The 15,723-nt window shown below is 37.1% G+C and overlaps 2 protein-coding genes across 5 annotated transcripts in view; both read left to right on the top strand.

Annotated features, from left to right (window-relative positions):
* The window catches only part of LOC109837104, a 30,571-nt gene extending 21,480 nt beyond the window's left edge, over nucleotides 1-9,091 (top strand). The window contains exons 11-12 of the mRNA XM_020405189.1: nucleotides 767-847; nucleotides 8,689-9,091. Of these exons, the coding sequence (XP_020260778.1) occupies nucleotides 767-847; nucleotides 8,689-8,698 (91 nt within the window). The 3' untranslated portion in view covers nucleotides 8,699-9,091. The remainder of the gene's footprint in view (nucleotides 1-766; nucleotides 848-8,688) is intronic.
* On the top strand, nucleotides 8,703-15,459 carry LOC109837105 (probable purine permease 11). 4 transcript variants are annotated; one of them, XM_020405191.1, is made up of 3 exons: nucleotides 8,703-8,791; nucleotides 12,948-13,518; nucleotides 14,751-15,459. In XM_020405191.1, the coding sequence occupies exons 2-3, from the start codon at nucleotides 13,014-13,016 to the stop codon at nucleotides 15,281-15,283; spliced, it is 1,038 nt and encodes a 345-aa protein (XP_020260780.1). In that variant the 5' UTR covers nucleotides 8,703-8,791; nucleotides 12,948-13,013; the 3' UTR covers nucleotides 15,284-15,459. The 4 variants fall into 4 exon arrangements, with proteins under 4 accessions (XP_020260780.1, XP_020260779.1, XP_020260781.1 ...); XM_020405190.1 differs by lacking the exon at nucleotides 8,703-8,791 and adding an exon at nucleotides 11,347-11,506; XM_020405192.1 differs by lacking the exon at nucleotides 8,703-8,791 and adding an exon at nucleotides 11,350-11,499.

The raw sequence follows: 15,723 nt of genomic DNA, 5'->3' as shown, positions 1-15,723 counted from the left end.
TTGCTTATCTGCGGAGAAACTACATGAGGGACAGCAATCATGAGAAAGGAAAGTTTTTTACTTTCTATTCTTGATTTTGGTGACTTGAAGAGTTAGAATGACGGAAGCTATATGATTTTTTCACTAGATCATCTTAAGGGTAAATAACACTAAACTGCCCAGAACTTTCTGGATTGTAAACCCCCAATAACTTTCAAAATCGCACTAAGCCCCCAATAACTTTTGCACAAAGCCCCCAATAACTTTTGCAGAGTACCCCCAATATCTTTTAGAGAAGTTACAATAAACCCCCAGTAACTTTGAAAATGCCTTTTTATGTTGTTTTGTGGTTGTAATTTATGGTGGTTATTTGCAAAACATAGAAACTTATTGGGGTTTTCTGCAGAATGCAAAAGTTATTTAGTGAGATTTTGAAAGTTATTGGGGGTTTACTGAAATATGCTGAAAGTTCTAGAGGGTCTAGTGCAATTTACCCTAATTTTAAATTCCTTCCCACTTTTAAACTGTTAAATTAAATTGCTTGTTTTTCCCCTTACAAACTGAAGAAAAGCGAAAATTTGTTTCTTATTTGAAGAGGAAATGCTGCTTATCAAAACACTTTTAACAGAGGCTGAAGAGACCCTTAATTCTGTCTCTGTTATACATGTTTACTTCGATCACTTTTGAGATTAATTCAAACCCGGTATCTTTCTGTTCATTACCAAGCTTAATTTCATGGCATTAAGCAGTCTAATTTTTTCTTCACTTCTTATCCCATCATTTCCAGTAATGAAGACAACAGGCAAGGAAATCCAAAGCAACTGCAAGCGCTGCTTTTGGAAGAGCCTGAACTCTCACAACTGGCAAGGTAAATCTCTTCATCCATTTCAATAATATAATTTGCATATAAATTATATGTTCTCTTCATCCATTTTGTTAGAAGAAGAGAGTATTAGTTTAGTCCCACATTGCTTGTGAGACTAACTTGTAACTAATCCATCTCTATAAATAAAGTATAGAGTGAGGGGATAACTCTCCATTAACTTTCTCTCCAAACTTTAACATAGTATCAGAGCCTCCTAAATCGTAACCCTAATTCTCACCGCCACTTGTTCTAACCCTAACCCTAATTCCTAAACCCTAACCGTCACCTCTCCTCTCTCTCGAAACCCTAGCCGCCTCCTCTCCTCTCTCTCGAAACCCTAGCCACCAAAGATCAAATCCGTCGCTGCATGCTTCGTCCGCCACCGTCGCCACTTGCTTTGTTCGTTGCCATTTGTTTCCTTGACAACTTGGATATCTTACCTTGCTCGGTGTTTCCTCCAGTTCAAACTTAGATTTGATCTTGAGAAGAGTGTTTATCTTACATTGCTAAGATATGCACTTCAGTTCTTGTTTCCATAATCAAAACATCAACGTCAAACCTCCTTTATGTCCAACTCGGATTGTTGAATCGGTGGTCCACGGAGGAAACTCCAGATCTAGATCCACTTCACCGATCAGATAATCCTCGACAACTCCCACCTTTCGTCGATGATTGCTGCTGCCATGTCCCTTTGTTTTCAGATCTGACTTAGATCTGTGAATTGTTCTAAAAAAAAATTCGGGTTCTTGAATTTTAACCTTCGGGTTTCATGTTAACATTCGGACTCTTGTATTTTAACATTCAGGTTCTTGTATGATAACCTTCGGGTTCTTGCATTGTTAACATTCTGGCTCTTGGACTTGTTCAACTTGTGGAGGGTATCGTCTCGATCTCTACTCGTCTGTTTCATGATGGCCAGACCTGAGGAACTCAAAAATTTTGAGTTAACGGTCCAGACGAAAGTTTCAGAGATATTTTCTGGTAGAATCACTGACCGAAAACTTGATGGAATTAACTATTTCTAGTGGAATCGTGTTATTGAAATCTACGTGGCAGGCCGAGGAAAAACTGATCATTTGTTGACGGACCCTCCTACTCCGACACCGGAGTCTTGGACATTAGATGATAATATCCTCTTACATCAGATTCTTAATATTATGGAGCCTAAAATTTAGGATTTATTCCTTCATTGTATGATAGTGAAGGAACGTTGGTGTTTCTTATAAGATCTCTATGGGTGTAGCAGTAATATTAATCGAGCATATGAAGTTATTCAAGCGTCGTTCCGTAAGAAACAGGATGGTAAACCCATGGATGATCATTATGGTGAGTTCAATTGTTTGACTGAGGAACTTCATCAGATTTTTTCTATTACTGGGGATGTAAAATAGATGCAAAACTAATGGAACAAACTTATGGTACTCACCTACTTAGGTATCCTAAATTTCATTTACTCCTCTGCTCGACCACAAATCATGGGGAGTTCCGCCATTGGTTCTCTAGCTGAAACTTATCACTTTTTGAAGAACGTTATCCCTGCACAGTCACTTACATCCACCGCGGATCGTTCTGCGCTTGCCACTCAAAGTTGACAGTCTTATGGACGAGGGGGTCATACCGATGGTTCTGGAAGAGGTAAGGAACTTTGATGGAAGAGGAGGTTACCACACTGGTCGTTCTGGGGGCCGAGGTGGTCAACGAGGTGACCGTGGAGGTCCATCTCAAGACAAACATACTAATAGCGATGACTCAGTGAAGACTTGTAACTACTGTCACTAATCAGGACATTTTAAATATAATTGTCCTGAATTAGGAAAGAAGAAGGCCAATGGTGCTTACATGACCTCTCAGGACAACTTCACCTCATCTGATAGTGAAAGTCAACTACATTCAGTCTTTTAGGATGTGGAGTTGCACGTCAATTTCAACAATTTTAATTATTCCAGCAGTACCAAAGTTCACAACCATCATCCTCCTCTTTATCCACTACTCTTAAAAGTGCAGGTACCTCTTTATCTTTGCTTACATCGTCTTCGTCTTATACTTGGATTATAGATACAGATGTCACTGATCATATGACTAGAAATCAAGGTATCATGTCCTCTTTCTCTCCTACATCTAATTCAGTTATATTAGCTGATGGTTCACGTACACCTCTTCAGGGTGTCGGCAACACCAATCCTACACGTAGTCTCCGCCTTTCCTCTGTATTCTATCTTCTTAGTTTTTCCTATAATCTTTTATCTGTTAGTAAGATTACTAAATTATTAAACTGTACTGTGACATTCTTTCCCACACATTGTGTTTTTTAGGATCTGGTCACACGAAAAACGATTGGGACATGACATGAGCAGAACGATCATTATAAACTAAACTTGGGCGCCAAACATTTAGCTTGTATTGGAAACTCATCAGCTCTACAATACCATTGTCAGCTAGGGCATCCTTCTCTGTCTGTTCTTAAGCTTCTAAATCCCCAGTTCAAATCTCTTTCCTCTTTAGAGTGTGAGTCGTGTCAACTTAGCAAACTCCATCGTGTATCTTATCCTAATTGAGTCAATAAGAGGGTTGCAACGTCATATGATCTTGTTCATTCTGATGTTTGGGGGTCATGCCCAATAACTTCTAAATTGGGATTCCTGTACTTTGTCGGTTTTGTGGATGATCATTCTCGTGTTACTTGGATTTATCTTCTCAAGTCTAGGTCTGAAGTCTTTTCTACATTTAAACTCTTTTATTCTGAAATAGTCAATCAATTCAAGACTTCGATAAAAAAAATTTCGATCTGATAATGCAAAGGAATATTTGGATGGTAACTTCACTAGTTTCCTTGAACAACATGGAATTCTCCATCAGTCTTCTTGTGTTTACACTCAACAAAATAGAGTTGCTGAATAAAAGAATAGACATCTCCTTAATATTGCTCGAACCTTGCTATTTCATCGTCACGTTCTCAAAGAGTTTTGGGGGGAAGCTATCCTAACAGCATGTTACTTGATTAATCGAATGCCCTCTTATGTTCTGCAAGATAAAATTCCTTTTAAAGTTTATACCCCAACGATGATCTCTTTTCGCTTCCTCCAACATTTTTGGCTCTTTGTGCTTTGTTCATAATCACAGGCCAAACAAACAAAAGTTTGACTCTCGGTCTATTAAAAGCATTTTTCTTGGCTACTCTCGAAAACATAAATGTTACAAGTGTTCCTGTCCATCACTCAATCGTCTTGTGTTATCTGCTGATGTAACATTCTTTGAAGACAAACTTAGTTATTCTAGTTCTCCAACTCCATTATCATCGGATGAGTATGACTATTTAATCCCATAAGAGTCATTGGTTAACGATGGTGGTTCATCCACTGACAATACTATTTGCGCTACTGGTAAAGATTCCGCTCGGTTTAACGACCCAATTCAAGTTTATCATCGGTCTTAACACCACGTCCTCCGCCAGAAGAACCAGAATCAGTAAGTACAAATTCACCCCCTTCTGCGGAAGACCTTCATATTATACTTCGAAAAGGTACACAAACTTGTACTCAACATCCTATTTCTAACTTTGTCTCTTATGATCGCCTCTCCTCCACCTTTCGATCTTTTGTTACTTCCCTCGACTCATATTTGATTTTCAAGAATGTGTCAGAAGCTTTGTCTATTCCAGGTTAGAACCAAGCGATGCAAGACGAAATGAGGGCCTTGCGACAAAATGAGACTTGGGATTTGGTCCCACTTTCACCAGGAAAGCGGTCCGTCGGCTGCAAGTGAGTGTACACTGTCAAATTGAATCCTGATGGAACTTTGGCACACGCTTGAAAGCCTGACTGGTTGCTAAAGGCTATACGTAGGTGTATGGCTTAGATTACTTAGATATATTCTCTCCAGTGGAAAAAATGACATCTGTTCGGATTTTTATCTCATTAGCAGTGACAAATCACTGACCACTTCATCAGTTGGATATCAAGAATGCATTTCTTAATGGTATTCTAAATGAGGAGGTTTACATGGAGCAACCACCAGGTTTTGTTGCTCAGGGGGATAATGCGAAGAAGTGTAGGCTGAAGAGATCACTTTATGGTCTGAAGCAATCTCCGAGAGCCTGGTTTGGACGTTTTGCATCGGTTATTCAGGAATTTGGGCTCTGTCGTGCACAAAAAGATCACTCTGTCTTCTGACGATTTCAGAATGGGAAACGAATTCTGCTTGTTGTCTATGTGGATGACATTATAATTACAGTGGATGATGCTTCTGGTATTGACAGTCTGAAGAAGCATTTACAGCCACATTTTCAAACCAAAGATCTTGGTTCCCTAAAATACTTCCTAAGCATTGAAGTTGTAAAGTCAACGAAGGGTATTCTTCTGTTATAAAGAAAGTACGTCCTGGATATGCTTTCAGAAACTGGGATGTTAGGATGCAAAAGTAGTGATTCTCCAATGGATGTGAACTCAAAACTACTACCAGTTCAGTGGGAGCTTCTTGAAGATATTGGATAGTATAGAAGATTGGTGGGGAAGCTAAATTATCTGATGATGATCAGACCTGACATCCCATTCGCAGTCAGTGTTGTGAGTCAGTTCTTGTCCTCACCAAGTACTACTCACTTGGATGCAGTAATGAGAATTTTGAGGTACTTGAAGAAGGATCCAGGACAAGGAATTCTCTACTCATATCAATGACACACTAGAGTTGCAGGCTTCTCTGATGCAGATTGGGCTGGATGTCCTTTTGATAGGAGATCAACTACTGATACTGTGTCTTTCTCGGAGAAAATCTAGTGTCATGGAAAAGTAAGAAGTGTTGTATCTCGATCCAATGCAGAATCACAATACAGAGCTATGATAAATGTGATACTAGAGATGGTTTGGATCAGAGACCTATTGACAGAAATTGGTCTCCCTCCAGAATGCCCCATGGATCTATATGTCGACAATAAAGCAGCAATTCACATTACTGAGAATCACGTGTTTCATGAAAGAACCAAGCACATTGAAGTCGACTATCATATAGTCCGCAAGAAGCTCGAGGATAAAATCATCATGGCAAAACATGTATCGACAGTAGATCAGTTGACATATATTCTTACAAAACCACTTGGTCGAACAGGGGTTGACTTTATTTGTGACAGGCTGGACATGCATGATGTATATACTCCAGCTTAAGGGGGAGTGTTAGAAGAAGACAGTATTAGTTTAGTTCCACATTGCTTGTAAGACTAACCTGTAACTAATCCATCTCTATAAATAAAGTATAGAGTGAGGGGATAACTCTCCAGTAATCTCCTCTCTCTCCAAACTTTAACACATTTCAAGAATATAATTTGCATATAAATTATATGTTCTCTTCGCGATAATTTTACATATAAATTATATGTTCTCTTTGAGATAATTACTTTTTGAATTTCTTATATTCTCTAAGGGTTGTCAGCCAACTTCTGGATAGAACAAGACAATGAGACATCATTCCTCTAGACTCTAGCCATTTATATTCAAGATAGCTACCATCAATATGTTATCCTAGAATTATACCAAACTCTCCCCTTTTTTGAGTTCATTAGTTTTATTCATAGTCTCTTGATTGTTTAGTCTTTATAAACTTATTAATGTAACTATATAATGTTATCAACCTATGTTATGTTGTCAAAATCTCTCTTGATATAATTTTACAGTTTTGCAATATATATGCTTATATTCAACTTACTTTTAAAAGGTTACAAGCACACATCTTTCTTTTTAAAATATGTATTTTCTATGGAAACAACATTGCATTCATGGCCGATGCTGGAAATATGATCAAATTTTTGTGTAAATCACCTCATTTGCAAGCCACTATGGCCATCACAAACACAACCCATAACCAATAACTTTCTAGTTATGATCAAACTGTTGTGTAAATCATCTCATTTGCAAACCACTATGACCATTACAAACACAACCGATAGCAAATAACTTTCACGGCTGGATATGCATTTCGCTTTGAGACTAATTCTGGGGCAAGCAAAACTTACTTGAGATTTTTGTCTTTTAACCATAGTTTTACCCGCATTTATTTAAAAAACCCACCCATTTCCATAAACACTCATATCTCCAAAGTATCTCATATGACTTATTTTCAAACCAAATTTGTGACTTATTTTTAAACCCAACTTGTAGTACACTCAAAACTTTATATTGGATCTCCCAAGACATATTCAAAATTTCCCTTTCCTCTCTTCTTCTAAAAAACAATCACGTTGTACTCCCATTGCATTAATGGTGATGAAGGGTGAAATTTATGTTTGCATGTTGCTCCCCTCACTCCCCAAAACCCAATTTAGTATGTTTATCTTCTTCAAAATCTTTCTTTCCTCCATTAATTTCATCTCTCTTCCTAAAAAGTCTCTCTTCCTTTAGTATTTCTCCTCATAAAAGAATAATTTGATTTTAATATGATTTCAATTTGCAATCATTAAATATTTCTTTTCTGTGGCCCCAAAATCAATAAAAAGCTATACTAGAGCGATGAAAAGATACACTTTAGTCGTAAAGAGTTATATTTCTGTATATGGTACTATATTTTGCTCATAAGAAGCTATGTTTTTTAATACAATGTCATACTTTGCTCAGTCAAAAATTAGTAGCTATTACAATACAGTTGAATCATAAGAAGTTATGTTTTTTAATACAATGTGCATAGTAAAAATTAGTAGCTATTGAGATTTCATATTTTTATGTTAATTAGACCAATGGATACTAAAATTTCCCCTATTTTCTCCAACAAAATTTTTGACAACATAGTACAAACTATTAATTTTTTTCATGTAGTCTCATAACCAATAAAGAGATATATTATAATAATAATAATGATAATAATAATAATAATAAGTTATACTTTAGTCATAAAGAATTATATTTCTTTGTAAGGTGTTATACTTTGCTCATAACATACTATGTTGTCGTATGAAGTGCTATACTTTACTCAACTTTAGCGAATTTTAGGGATTGGCTACACCTAGAATTTGGGGATCAGTTCTTAGTGTTTAACGTTTTACGAAACGAGGGAAGAGAAGGGGGGAGGGGGGAGAGAGAAGCGCTAGGTTTATTTGGGGAAGAAGGGAAATTTTGATATTTGAGGATTTTTTTGGAGAATACAGTATAAAGTTTGAGGGTATACTAAAAATTGGGTTTATAAGTAAGTCACATGGTGTAGTTTGGATGTGTGGGTGTTTATGAAAGCGAGTGGGTTTATTAATAAATGGGGGTAAAACTTTGGGTTAAAAGACAAAAACCCAACTTATTTTCCATGTCTCCCATTTATCACACTTACCCTCACAACTCAAAAACTCTATGAGACCAATGAGGTTGGTGGAATAACAAGATCTGAGTTGGGATGAATGCTTCTAGAGGAAAGACAAAACTTGACAATTGACATGTTGGGCTCAAAAATTCTTAGAAGACGATTTTGGTTTACTTGAATTGGCTTTGAGATCTAGGAGAAGCTTGAGAAGATTTGTTTTTTAGTTTGAAACTTTTCTGCGGGTTTTCGGGATCAAAGGGAGAGTAAAAAGAGGTGGCAAAGGGCTTCTCTTGCCTATAGTAATATAGTATAAACCTGATTTGCTCCAGCTTTAATTATTATGTTCTCCCATGGATGATTGCAAGCCTGAGGAATCCAATGTGGAAAAGATAGAGAACACCGTAAAATATGGGCAGCATTATTAGCAATAATCTATAATCCTCACATGAATAAGTATTAACACTTTTTATAACCTTTTGCTGCAAATAATGATACTGGAAGAATAATGCAACTGAATATTGAATTTTGTCAGCTGCTCGAAAAATAGTGTTAAATCTGACCGACTGATTGTGCAGGGTTAATTGACCAGCCGTGCTGCTTCCAGGAGCCAACAGCTAAATGTAGAAATAGCTTGTGACTTGGTGGTGAGAGTTGCTGCTTGGAAAGTCTTACCACTATGTATGTAAGATCTCATAGTATGTCTTTTAAGTTTTTTAAGTGAGAGCATCATTCTCCCTTCAGTTTTCCACAAACACAAAATTAATCAATATGCAAGCTTTATCGTTTTTATATCCTCTCTGCGGCAATGCTCAACTGATCAAAGTCCGCTCATTCTCGTAATATTTGTTTTGACATTGATTGATTTTTTTTTTTTGGCCCATAACAATGATATGGAACATTGTAAACCTTAAATGACTACTTAGAGCATGGTTGAGAACCTTGGATTATAATCCGTTTGGATTACAATCCAGTTAATAATATAGTGTTTGGTAAATTTAGTAGATTCAATACTAGAGTGCTGGGCAAAGAGGTGTATTATAGTCCTTCATTGTTATCAAAATGATCAAAACAAACATGACTCTAAATTTAACCTTTATGGGTGGGACTTAAATTTCGTGAAATGATGAGGGGTGTGAGGGTCAAACCTTATGGCTTATAATCCATCAAAGAATATGTTTTGGTATCCCAACTTATTTTCTCTTTGAAGCTAAAATAAGCCACTTGCCAAAACATCTCAAAGTGGCTTGTAGATCTTTTTTTTTTTTGGGTTTATAAGTCACTTTGACCCCTGCCAAGCATGCTTTTAGTCAGCTAACTATGTTTCAAGATTTAATAGAAGATACCATGTTTGATAGGTTTTTTTCTATATTAGTCCACCAAATCTTATATATTTTGAAATTAACCCCAATCATCATATTTTGAAATTAGTATTCCAAAATTTTAAGTATTTTGAAACTAGTCTCCTCATATCTTCGTAATTTAAAATTATTCCCCCCGTATCTTCAAAATTTGAAATTAGTCCCCCAAATCTTTCAACTTGCTGCTAACTAGAGTGACTAATTTTAAAACGCAATATAGATTTGCGGGCCAAGTTTAAAACATGAAGATTGGGAGGACTGATTTTAGAACACTTAAAGATTATGAAATAATTATTATTGTAGGATTGGAACCTGTCTTTAACTATCCGGTAATAAGGGCAACTACGTTCATATATATATATATATATATTATATGGAGGGTACAATTTTAAAATACCTATGAAAGTGTCTTGCTTTTAAGGCATTCCTTAGTGTCTTGATGCAGAGGTAATAATTGATATTTTTTGCGCAAAATTTGATCATGCCAAGTCGGCACGATTGAAGCAAAATGGGTAATTTTGGATATATATTTCAAGATGTAACTTTGGAGGACGATATCTTTTGACTCGCTTCGTCGAATCCTTATTATAATATGTTTTCGGAAAGCTCGGGAAGTTCTCTACACATAAAATTGATTATGAGTTTCAGAAAAGCTTCAAGGTTAAAGATATTCGTCTTCAGGTTAGCTGCGCGTGAACATTTTGGTTGAAGTCTCTTTATTTTACTAGTCTTTTTATTTTAGGAAGTCTTTTTGTTTTACACCCTATATAAAGGGGGTGAATTCTATGTTATTTTTGATTGGTTATTATTATTTTAGAAGTTTCCTATTCTTAGGGTTTTCTAGGGTTTGTGACGTTTTGCTCATACGATAACAAGTAGTTATCTCTTTTGGTTACGCTTCCGTTACATCACGTTTTGATGGTGAAAGTATAGGTTGGATTGTTTGATGGTGAAAGTATAGGTTGGATTAAAATGCAATCGTAGGATAACAATCCGCATTAAGACGAATTGTTCTGATCCATAACGATGGAATTTTGAATTGTTTCTCTACTTTTCTCTATTATATAGACTTCTGAAAGAATTTGCATCTTTTTGTATTATAGATAATTTCAAATGCATGTTTGAAATTCATTTTAGGACTTTTTTTTATATTCATCACTCAAATGATATGTTTGTCAAATAGCTCTTCTAAACTATCATACGGTAAACGTTTCAATTTATGTAAGATATGCTAAATATGTTCCTCTAGTGAGCATATATTGTTTTAATTTAAATTTTTCTTCCGATTGTTTGTTATTCGTGTTATGTTCTTAACTTCTTCATTTATATGTGCTGTGATTATTGATAATTGTTTTTGATATTGAGTGTGAGGAGAGAAGTTGAGGTCACCACTCACCAGGGATAACCAAACCTAAACCAAAAAGGGATTAGGATCTTCTACTAAGGCATAGTGTCTCTTAATATCTTCTAATGCATCTCAACCTTTCATTGGATAGTACCTCCTCGTATTTTGTGCTTATGCACTAAATGAAAGGTGAAAATGCATTAGGAGAAAGTAAAAGGCATAGTGTCTCTTTATGCTTAGTTAGCAGGTAATAATTGCTAAAAAAAGACTGCAGCACAAGCTGTCACACTTCTTAATGTTGAACCACATGAGGGGAAAGTAAAAGGGCTGCAGCACATGAAAATATTGCTTTCGGGACATTTACACAATTTTCCATAAGTTATAATGAACTATAAAATTGAAGAAAAGAATTCCTCCAAATTAAAAGGACTCAGATAAAGCAATATCCACTTCCATTCTCTTTCCATCCAACCAAACACACGAATTAGAAAAGCATTAACTATCAGGCGGCCAAGACAAGAATTGCACGCAATTATAAACACCGACTTGACCAACGAGAGTGAGAGAGGAGCAACTTGCAAAGGAGAATTCAGGGGGGAGGAAAAGATAGACAAGCAAAAAGCTCTCTCTCTCTCTCTCTCTCTCATGGGTGATTGGGGCTCTGCAGGATCCTCCTTTACAAGGTCAGAGGTCAGTTCCTTCCACCCCTGCTATAGCTATTTCGGATTTTATTTAATAAACGAACCTCTGTTAATAAACAATAATAGGAGATTGATCATTCATAGAAGAAAATGATCAAAACCCAACTGCGAGCTCTCAATATTTTGTAGCATGTCGTATCGAACCCATAGGCCCACTCTAAATTTCTAACCCGGAGGAATATTTTGCACCGGAAATTTGTGTATTTCATGCTTTTTATCGTAGAAAGTAGACAAGCCTCATGTAACATCAGAGGCATCAATTTGGCGGAATCTTCAACTGATATAGAGATGAGCCGTGTTGTCAAAAACCGTTCGTCGAAAAGGAATTAAAGGAGTCCTATATTCCTTGGTGAGTTGATTTCAGGTGTTCCCACTTCAGAGCTGAGGAATCTAATTCCCCTCGCGAAAGGTGGATGTACATTTCCTCTTCTCTAGCTCGCTCACGTTCTGTGGTTGAAATGGGAGCATGTTTTGGAGAATGCGACGTGGGGTTATTGCGTTAGTGAAGAAAACAAAGAACTCTAGCTACAATTAGCAATGTATTGTTTATAAGGCAAGATCCGTTGCTAATTACCGGGTTAATTATGTTGCGCGCCGTGCGGAAGCGTGCGCGACAACCAAACGAGTCGGTGAGCGATGAGAGAAGAGAACCAAACCAAATTACGAGTGCAATTCAACAAAATACGACACAAATCAAACCAAACACAGAAATTTACATGGTTCGGCAATTGCCTACGTCCACGGGGAGAGGATGAGGAGATTTTCACTATATGAAGGAGAAATACAACGGGTTACAACTCACAAAATTACTCAAATATAATCCTAACCAAAGCTATCAACTCCTCACAATATCCCCCTCTCAAAGTGCTCAAAACAATGCTAATTCTCTCCTTAAGAAACCCTAAAAAACGTATTTCTATTTATAACAAAACACAATCCCAAACATGGTGAGAATCTGAAAACGAGTCTGCCACACGCGGGTGTGGCACGCACCACACCCCTGAAAACAGGACAGATTCTATCATACCCCTGACAACAGGGGCGGATTCTGCCACACTTGGGTGTGGCAGACACCACACCCTGCCGAATCTTTATGTTTGCCAACGCTTTGAACAATTTGACGTCGTTTTCTACAAATTACGTAAACAACCCCCCTCCCACCCAACCCCCACAATATAGAGGTGTAGCCACTTATTAGTTCAAGATTCTTTTATTACCCACTTTGACTTTTCCGATTATAAACGAGGTCATCTCGGCGTTAACTATAGTGGGTGACTTCTTTCTTCTATTTTTGTTTTGGCATATTTTTGTATTTTTTTGGGATGTTTCCGTTGCTTCCAAAAATCATCATCACATTCCATTGTCTGTATCAGCTAGTTGCTCTGCGCACCGTAACCTCACCTCGAATCTAACAACTTGTTCTTTCACAGCTCCAAAATCCCCAAAAGGAACAACGACGACTCCAACAATCCCTTCTCATCAAAACTCATCAGCAAATGACCACAAATCTCAGCTGGTGGGTCGCCGTATCTGTCAACATCCTCCTCCTCCTCGTTGGCCAGGTCGCCGCCACTCTCCTCAACCGATACTACTATGATCAAGGCGGCAACAGCAAGTGGCTCGAAACGCTCACTTTCTCCGTTGCGTTTCCAATCCTGTACATACCTCTACTGTTCTTCAACACATCAGTGAAGAACGCTTCGATGCAGCAGGATTGTTACCGACCTCCATTTCTCAGTCTTGTGCTTGTCTACGTTGGTATCGGTCTTATTACTGCGGCTGATAGCCTAATGTACTCTTATGGCCTCCTCTACCTCTCTGTTTCTACTTACTCTCTTTTATGTGCTACTCAACTTGCGTTCAATGCTGTCTTCTCTTACTTCATAAATTCTGAGAAATTCACTCACCTCACACTTAACTCTGTCGTCCTGCTCACCTTCTCTGCTGCCGTTATTGGGATTCGCCATGAATCTGACTCGTCGACCGTTGATCCTAGAAAGGGTAAGTATCATAGATGTTTTATATGAAGAAATCAGTTGTTTTTAACTAGTGTTATTATAGAGTAGAATACTTTAGAGATTCTTGTAATCCTTTTCGCTCCTCCTTTATAAGTATTTTCCCTCTTAGTAGAATTAATTAGGTGACTTTGCACTAATTCCTGAAATGTAAGATTCAAAGGGGAGGGGAATAAAGGAGTCAAACAAACTAGGACCTGTCGCTTAGTGCAGAGGAAGAGATAACCATGAATTTTGAAGTTTGAAATTTCTTAAATATGTTTTCCCCTTTATTTTAAACTTCACCAAAACTAATGTCTAAAGTATTTCCCTTAAAAAAATGTCAGGAACTACAATTTCGTCCGTACCATAGATTTAAATTGTACATATTTTTGTGCTCGAGAGACCGAATTTTAATCCCACATAATCCTTCAAATGAAGTCATATTCTTTGCAAGAATCTTGATAATAGAGGGGCTTTCCATTAATCCTATGTGTGTTATACTCCTGTATTTAAGCTCATAAGGTCATGATTCTGGAGTAATCCTCCAAATTCACTTCAATTTTATAAGCTTAACAAAAAAATAGGAAGGGAGGGGAGGGGGGGTGGGGTGTGGATGGGGATAGGACAAAACCTTTTATCTTCAAACATGTATTCTTTGTATTGGATTAATCTGAATTTGTTGCGCTGTAGGGTAGCACTTATCTATGCTACTATATAAAAAGCCAAATAAGGGTAGTGCAAAGGTGGATGAGTGGTGGACAAGTTCTTCTTTTCGGTAGTAACTAAAATGGCAAAAATGTCATTTTACAATAAGTGGTATTTTCTCTTTTCTTTTGTTTTTGCTTCTAGAATATTCTAGATGATTCAATGTCATAAGAAAAAGGAGCCCACACATTTGAATTGAATGTTTTCTTCACATGATTTATTTATACTAACGCATAAACAAAACCAATGTAGGATTCTAGGTTTAAAGAGTTAAATGCACACTCTTACTCTTTAAATTAAGGAGTTACCTTTGTGTTACCGGTATATGTCACATGTATACATGTCACATGTGTATACGTGATGTCACTTTGCTGCAGAGCAATCACGTATCGCGTCCATTTAAGCATAAGGTCTGAGTTCCACCCCAAAAAAAAAAATTTATAGGTACTATGGCTACCCCCTACAGTGGAGGATTTTATCTGCAATTAACCCTTTCACATTTGCAACTAATTTAATTTTGTATCCTTTCAGCCCCTCTTGGTTTCTTCCTCACACTGGCGGCCTCCGCCACATACTCCCTCATCCTTTCACTGATGGAGCTATCTTTCGACAAAGTCATCAAGAGCCGAAACTTTTCTTCGGTCCTCAACATGCAAATATATACAGCCCTAGTATCCACAATCGCCGCATTTGCAGGTCTATTCGCTAGCGGAGAGTGGAGGTCTCTAAAGGGAGAGATGGAGAGTTTCGAGAAAGGAAAATTAGGATATCTGATGACTGTTATATGGAGCTCGGTAGCTTGGCAAGTTACAAATGTTGGACTTGTAGGGTTGATATTTGAGGTGAGCTCATTGTTCTCTAATGTCATTAGTACTCTGGGGATACCGATAGTGCCCGTGTTTGCAGTGATTTTGTTTGGGGATAAGATGGATGGAATGAAGGTGATCTCGTTATTGTTGGCTTTGTGGGGATTTTTTTCCTACTTCTACCAGCATTATATTGATTACAAGAGTCAGAAGAAGGGTAGGGATGTTGAAGGCAAAGATGAGACTAGCGGTGCGTAATGAGATGTGAAATGTCTTAGAAATTTTAGCATAATTAAAGAAGATGGAGATACTAACTCTGGTATGCTCTGTGTACATATATGTAAGAGAGATGATAAAGTTACTTATATGGGTAATATTGTTCCCTAAATCTTTTGTGGAAGTTTTGAAATTATAAGCTATATTAAACGAATAACGCATGAAAAAGTGCTCTTGTTCTTTATTCAAATCTAACGCAACAAAAATGTTGGTGAAAGAAGAGAAGAATTTAGGAGAAGGATCCTCCAAATTTGATAAAAACAATTATGATCGCATTTATTAGATGAGTATGCAGCTTCACTTCAGTATTAGTCGCACCAAGAACAAGTTACCTTATTTTCTCATGATTAATAGAAAAAAGAATTTGTTTTCTGTGGTTTAAGTTTATATATACAATACTTCAATAGTAATTGCATTACAGA

This window comes from Asparagus officinalis, chromosome 4, assembly GCF_001876935.1.
Source record: "Asparagus officinalis chromosome 4, Aspof.V1, whole genome shotgun sequence".
Lineage (NCBI taxonomy): Eukaryota > Viridiplantae > Streptophyta > Magnoliopsida > Asparagales > Asparagaceae > Asparagus > Asparagus officinalis.
The sequence above is the reverse complement of the archived record's forward strand: the minus strand, read 5'-3'. Positions and strand labels throughout refer to the sequence as shown.